This window comes from Macrobrachium rosenbergii, chromosome 21 (genome assembly GCF_040412425.1).
Source record: "Macrobrachium rosenbergii isolate ZJJX-2024 chromosome 21, ASM4041242v1, whole genome shotgun sequence".
Taxonomy (NCBI): domain Eukaryota; kingdom Metazoa; phylum Arthropoda; class Malacostraca; order Decapoda; family Palaemonidae; genus Macrobrachium; species Macrobrachium rosenbergii.
The window spans coordinates 33,518,206-33,525,277 of NC_089761.1; the positions used below are offsets into that span (position 1 = coordinate 33,518,206).

The 7,072-nt window shown below is 37.3% G+C and overlaps 1 protein-coding gene across 6 annotated transcripts in view; it reads left to right on the forward strand.

Moving 5' to 3' along the window:
• The window catches only part of LOC136849881 (uncharacterized), a 31,053-nt gene extending 27,997 nt beyond the window's left edge, over window positions 1-3,056 (forward strand). For all 6 annotated transcript variants that reach the window (XM_067123384.1, XM_067123387.1, XM_067123385.1 and 3 more), the window contains exon 6: window positions 1,664-3,056. In XM_067123384.1, the coding sequence (XP_066979485.1) occupies window positions 1,664-2,987 (1,324 nt within the window). In that variant the 3' untranslated portion in view covers window positions 2,988-3,056. The remainder of the gene's footprint in view (window positions 1-1,663) is intronic.
• Window positions 3,057-7,072: the final 4,016 nt, after the last annotated feature.

The window sequence follows — 7,072 nt, forward strand, 5'->3', positions numbered from 1 at the left end:
TTGAACTTGTATTTAAGCAGGATAGTTGCAAATAGGTTTGATTATGTAATTAGACAAAGAAGAAAAATTAAATAATGTGCAAAGTCACTTGTTCATTATCGTGACTGGCTGTAATGCACATTCTTCATTATCATAACTAAATTTTCTGCTGGTGTATAACAGTCAATATTTAAAGGCAAATACAATCATTTGAATTGTTAAATCGCTCCAAAACAAACTGTAAGGGAGCTGCAATTTTTGTGGTGATAGGTGCACGAAAAATATTTCATAATACATATTACAATGTCCCACGTAGTCAGGAAATTAAAGAAACGGCTTTACTTCCATGAAGGAATAACAAGTCGGGTCAAACTGGGTAAGAGCTTCCCTGTCATTTCAAGATTCATGTATGTTAAGTATTGGTAGGTGTGGGATAAGTAAATGCCATCCCCTTCTTTAAGACAGTGACAATGCAGGGCAGGGTAGACAGTTCAAGCTGAATGGCATCTTGAGAAAAGCATGGAGCTCTCATCAAATGTTATTCAGATATCAAGTATTCCAGTCTTTCAGACCTCATCATTTAGATTATTACTTATTGAGGCCAGTTCAGTAGCAAGGATCCATTCAATTTTGTTCTAAAGAAAATGTGGGAAACTTTGTAGGTATCGGTATGCACTTGGAGCAAATTATTAGTAAACCTTGCTTGGGCAACTGGTTCCCCAAATAAAGTTGTAATAACCATGGTTTTGCATGAGAAACTCATACTGTTCACGTAAGAAGGCAATTTTTCACTTTTAGTACTGTAGTTTAATGTACTTTAGTACTGTATACTGTATATGTGATTTAGAATATTAGTTTTGGTTTGGGCCTCCTTGTAAGTAGTCATCCTCATAGATATGTATTGGGTGAATAACTCAGTATGGCGCAGTTTTATATTGGTAATTAACAGTGTGTGTGTGTGTGGCAAGGTTAATGTTCCATTGTCTTTACGTTATTTTTAGTTTCCTAGTCATGGTGTCATTGTTATCATTCTGTTTTAATGTACGCAACAATCTCACTTTACTTGAAGCTCCTTTCAATGTTGTTATACACAGACACCACCCTACTCACGACCACTCAGAGATGCAAAAGGGATCGCAAATTTAAATTGTGTTCGGAGCGCTCCCCCTTTGCCACCCGTGAGTTCAAATTTTGTTTTGTGCACCTATTCTGTACATATAGTATTGTATGTGCAGTGCATTGTTTTTCAGGATAAAAAAAGTTTAGTAATGTATTGATTTTATATCATACTCCTTAAATAAGCATGAAGAGTGGTGTCTGTATAGTTTTAAAGATTTTTTATGAAGTACTAAACTCCATCTTTTATCGTAAAAGCTGTGACAACTTTCCAGTTGACCTTGCCACAGTATCACTAAAAGATGTAGTTAAATAATCACATGCTTTAGAGAACTTCAGTGCATGGGTTAGATTATTGACAAGATGGGGACTTTTCTATCTGTTAGAATAGTGGGTTGTAGATTGTAACTTGGAAATGCTGTACTGTGCTCTTTTGGGAGTAAGTGGCTGACATTTCAGACTTCTCCAGGGGGGTGTGATTTCTATTTTATATTTTTGAAAAGTTTGCCTAAAGTTACATCACTGGTCAGAGTAGGTTATTCCCTTAGACCTTAATCTTTCATTTCAGGTATCCAGGTTATGCTGTGCATCCACTTTCATTCCCTGCAGAGCGCAAGGTCAGGTTGAAGGCATTACGTACAGCACTGTCAAAAAAATCGGACGTGGAGAAAGAAGAGTTATATTACGTCACCTTGCCTCTAGGGTCGGCACACAATCACGAGTTCACAGGAAGGTCGCGTAACATTCACCCATCCATAATCGCCAAAGTGAAGGAACTGGTGCACAGTGGAATAACAGCACCAAAGGTCATCAAGAAACTTCTGGACAACCACGTTCAAATCGAGCATGGACGTGACGTTGTTACTCCTCACCCGGATGATAGGGCATATTATCCAAAGGTTAAAGATATAGGCAATCTTGTTTACAATTACTGTAAGAAAATGGGAATTTCTAGTAAGAGGAAAAGTATAGGGGCACCGGCAGACGTGATGCCAGGAAAGAAAAAGCATCACAAAAGTCTGCAGTCTGAGGAGAACAATGAAGAGTGTTGCAATAGCGCGATAGCAGATAACTTGCCTCTTCAGGCATCCACACTCCAAGAGGCTGTGCAGACGTTTTGCACAGATGAGCCAGACAGAGGTAATGTAAGTGTTGGTGGGGAACAAGAATGTAACCCTGTTACTGCAGTGATGCCAAACGCATCGAGCGAAGTCGCAAGTTTAGCCGAGATGGTTCGAGGACAACTGGACTCTCTGCGTAATATTACGTATTCATTGACTGAGGCAAGTAGTTTACAAGAGTTATACCAGTCTCTCCAAGGAATTCTCGGTCATTATACTCCTGTAAATCCACAAATATTACAAGGTAGTCTAGGTAATGGTACAGCCCCTACTGCTGCATTCATCATACACGAGAGTGTTATAGACCCACTGGCTGTAGGGGAAGAGTCATTGCAAGTTGGTGTCTCTGAGGCCATTCCCAGTTCCTTGACAGTTCCCGTCAGGGATACAAACAGCATTGTTACCACAGCAAAGTTCCGTAATGCACAAATGGTCGAGAATGCCCATTTACGGCAGTTCAAGCCTCCTGTTGCTCTTCAGTGTCTGGCAACAAACGTGGTCCCAACCCTGACTATGTCCCACCTACCTCGGTCTTCCAATCCAGCTTCGGAGCAAGGTCCAGCACACATAGTCACGTCTCTCCCCTCAAACAGCACGGCCAGCCCGGCAACTGTGTCCATAACCCAACCTACGTACCAAGCAGTTGCACCTGTGTCTCAAGATGCATCTGCTGTCCCAGTGCAGTTGTCCCTCCCACCTTACTTTTATTATGTCCAGGAGGTGACTGTTCCCGAGAGTAGCACTGCAACGCCTTCCCTTAACGCTCGTTGATGTGACAAGAGGTTTATTTTTTTAAATAATTTATGTGAGTCATTTGAGAAATAAACTTTATACTTTGTTTTCTTGGCTTTTACTTCAAACCAAATGTGGTAGTTTGATTTATGTTTTGGTAGGTAGAGTATTTTGGCCCTCGTCTTTGTACTTGGTCGTAATAGATTGCTTAGCCTCCCTTTCAATGGTGATGGTATTTAGTTCAATGCATCCCTCTTTTGTTCTCAAGTTCATATGGTCTCAGTTGAAAAGTAAGTCTCTGGTATCAGAGAATAACAATTTTTTTCTTAGCGCATACTTTTGTATATTTTTGGTTTTGCAGTATATTCAGCTTAAATTATTTTTAGTTGGCAATGTATTTTTAGTGTTGGGTAATGTATGCTGAGTATTTATCATATTTGTAATTGCACAGTTTTTTCCAAATATCCTCAGTTCCTTCGAAGGAAACATATTACTCGTAACAGCAAATTATTTCGTAACGAAGTCTAGTATTTTGTAGTTATTTAGAATCGGTTGAAACTAAAATTTTCAGTGTTATTTTACTCCTTCTGGATTTGTTTCAGTCAAGAAATTTATGAGGCTTATGGCACGTTTGGACTGTCCTTGTATAGGTACAGTATTACATTTTTGCACATGATAATTTATTTTATATATACTGTGCATATTAAAATTTTTTGTTCAAGATTATCCTGCAGGCCAGTAGGAGGGTATTTCCGTCAGTGCACCTCACACAGTGCACCGTAGGCGTTACTTGAGGTTCTTTGCAGCGTCCCTGCGGTCCCTAGCTGCAACCCTTTTCATTTCTTTTACTGTACCTCTGTTCATATTCTCTTTCTTCCATCTCACTTTCCACCCACTCCTAACAATTGTTTCGACATCATTTTCAGCACTGAATGACTTCATGGGTCCCAGTGCTTGGCCTTTGGACTAAGTATGATATACTGTACCAATTCAAGTTCCAATTGCCAGACCTTGTTTGTAGCATCATAGAAAGTATTAATAAAAATGTTTGCCAGCTGCAACACAGATACGTCTTTAATGTTAGACATTGCAAATATGGCTACAAAATCATTTGTTTCTGACCTAGTGAGTTCCACATTTCCCTCTAGGTTGAAATTCTTAGCTCTTTAGATTTTCCAGGCCTCATGGAATCAGTGATTATGTAAAACTGCTTATTAATGATATTGATAATAATAATAATTAGGCTTTGTGCAAGCAGAAACTAGTGAAATTCTCAGAAATATCATGCAAAGTGAAGCATTTTATCATTATCTTCATTCTCAATCACCACAGAGACATTTGAAATCAACAGCTTTAACTCGTAAATAATGGGATTTTAGTTCTTGCATTGTGAGATCTGAAGTTCACTATTTATAATTTAGTATAGTTCAGTTTTCAAAGTTCCCTTGAAAAGGAGTTATCTTGGTACTCGCAAATGAATATGATACATCATGGAACTTCTTAACATAATATAAACCAGATAAATTACTTAAGGATATTATATTGATGGTAGTGAACTTTGGTAAATACTTTTAGCATTGTAAAGTAGATTTGTATTTGAATAGGATTGGTGATATTAGTTTAATAGAGGCCAAAACCTCTTTGTTTTCATGGTCGAGTTATGTTGGCCAAAAATATATTAAATCGAGGGATGAAAGTCAATGTTTAGCTCATTATTATTATTATTATTATTATTATTATTATTATTATTATTATTATTATTCAGGAAATGAACCTTATTCATATAGAGCAACCCTACAGGGGCCACTGACTTGAAATTCAAAACCTTCCAAAGAATATGGTGATCGTTTGAAAGAACTTACAGAAGAGACCAGTTATTAGGAAACAAAGATAAATGAAGAAAGTAGGAAATAATTAGATAAAAATTAACTAAATTTTTAAATATAGAAGGTGAATCCTTCCCATTACTGCATAATTGCGTTGCAGTACAGGTACCTTGCAGTTGGAGAACCTTGTATGTTTAGTCTTGCATGCAGTACTGTAATAATAGTGTCTGGTATGATGAGTAGCATTAGAGGGGACAAGGATCCATGCTTGGTAAAGAACGTGGGCCGTAGCAGGTAACTGAGGTTTGAAACTCTTTCTTTGCTTTCAAAAGAAAGGATGAAATAAAGTGAGGATTATATGCTTAGGTTATAACTATTCTTGTTGCATTGCATTGTCTAAGGATTAGTGGGCCAAACTTTGATTAAAAAAAGATTATAAATGCTTGAGGTAAATTGTTCAGACTAAACACAGACACATTTTGAAATATATAAAACCAGTTGTTCAGGATTTATTTTTATAATTTTATTGCAACAGTTGTTCAGGTTTGTTTTTCATGATGTTTATGCAAAGTTTTTTTTTCCTTACAAAAATTTTGTCAACATCTACAAAGTATTAGTGTAAAATCCCAAAGAGCCTGTATTTTATTTCATTTTTTTTTGTGAGCATAGAAATGTTTTAAACTCTTGGCTGAACAATGAAAAAGTCAAATTTACAGAATCAAGTTCATATTTACAGAAATTTAAGTAGGCCTATGCTTCGAAACAAATTGAAATTACAGTGAGTGCTGTATCACATTACGTGGCAATTACAGGGAATGGTATCCTACCATTAATATCCTTCGGGTTGAAGGATTTTTACGTGAGACTGAAATGACTTTGCAAAGAGTATTCACTAATTCCTCTCTCATTTTCCTTTCCCTCTCTCTCTCTCTCTCTCTCTCTCTCTCTCTCTCTCTCTCTCTCTCTCTCTCTCTCTCTCTCTCTCTCATTCATGGGTGGCTTATGACTTATGACTGATTGAGACCTAATTCTGGAGTAACATTAAATTGATTTCTTCTCTTTGCTGACATTTGGTTTTCCAAGAAGCTGAGAATGTGTGTGTGTGGGTGTGTAGTGATTCAGTATACATACTTACACGAAGATTACGTGACTTACACCCGTCATATGGTTTGATTTGATTTTCCTCGACGTCTGGTACTCTCTCTCTCTCTCTCTCTCTCTCTCTCTCTCTCTCTCTCTCTCTCTCTCTCTCTCTCTCTCTCTCCTGGCTCCGCTGCTTATGTGTCCACTCTTTGTTAGTACTACTACCAATGTTGCCTTCAATAATTGATAGTCTACTCCCTTCAGTCCCCTAGCCGCGGGTTTACCAGAATGCTTGCGCGTATTTGTTTTTGTTTTGCTTTGTGTTTATCCGTTTTTCTTAGTTCCCGCATTCGTTTTCTTGCTTACTGATCTTAAACGGTTTTATGGTTACGTAAGTCTAGTTGATTGCGGTCAAGTTTTATGTAAATGGTTACATACGTACAAGTAATTGTAGGCCAATTGTACGAAAGCTTTGAAGTGTCGTTTATAAACTTAGCTGCCGGCTTACGAGTATTTATATTGCATGAAAGCTTAAAATGATTGCATGTAGGCCTAAAAAGGATCTTGTGGGTTTCGCCGATCACATTTTAAATGCTTACACACATGCAGGATGTATAGGCCTATTTGTGAAAGCTTTAAAATATGCAAGTTTAGTTACACACTTACGAGTATTTATGTTGTACAAAAGTTTTAAAATACTGTATATATAAGCTTAGTTGCACACGTACGAGTATCTATATTGTGCGAAAGCTTGAAATTATTGTGTATAGGCCTAAAAATTTCATGTATTGTGGTATAGTAAACAACATGAAAGTCTAAACAGATAAAAGAGTATTTCTTAGTCTAGAGCTTGAATAAAAAATCCGCTTTTATGAGTCTAGCATTAGCCTGGCGATACAATGAAGGTCAATAAAAACGCCAGAATATACTATCATTTCCCGTCTTTCTTTCCTTCGTCTTGAATTCTTCTTCTTCTTCTTCTTCTTCCTGAGTCTGGCATTAGCCTAGCGATACAGTCATATTTCCTTCCTTTCTTTTTCTTCTTCTTCTTTTCTTCTCCTCTCAGAGTCTAGCATCAGCCTACTGATACAGTAAGAGTTATTAAAAACACCACCTATTCTCATCCCCTTTCCATCCTTTCTTTCTTCTTCTTCTTCTTCTTCTTCTTCTTCTTCTTCTTCTTCTTCTTCTTCTTCTTCTTCTTCCCTTCAATCC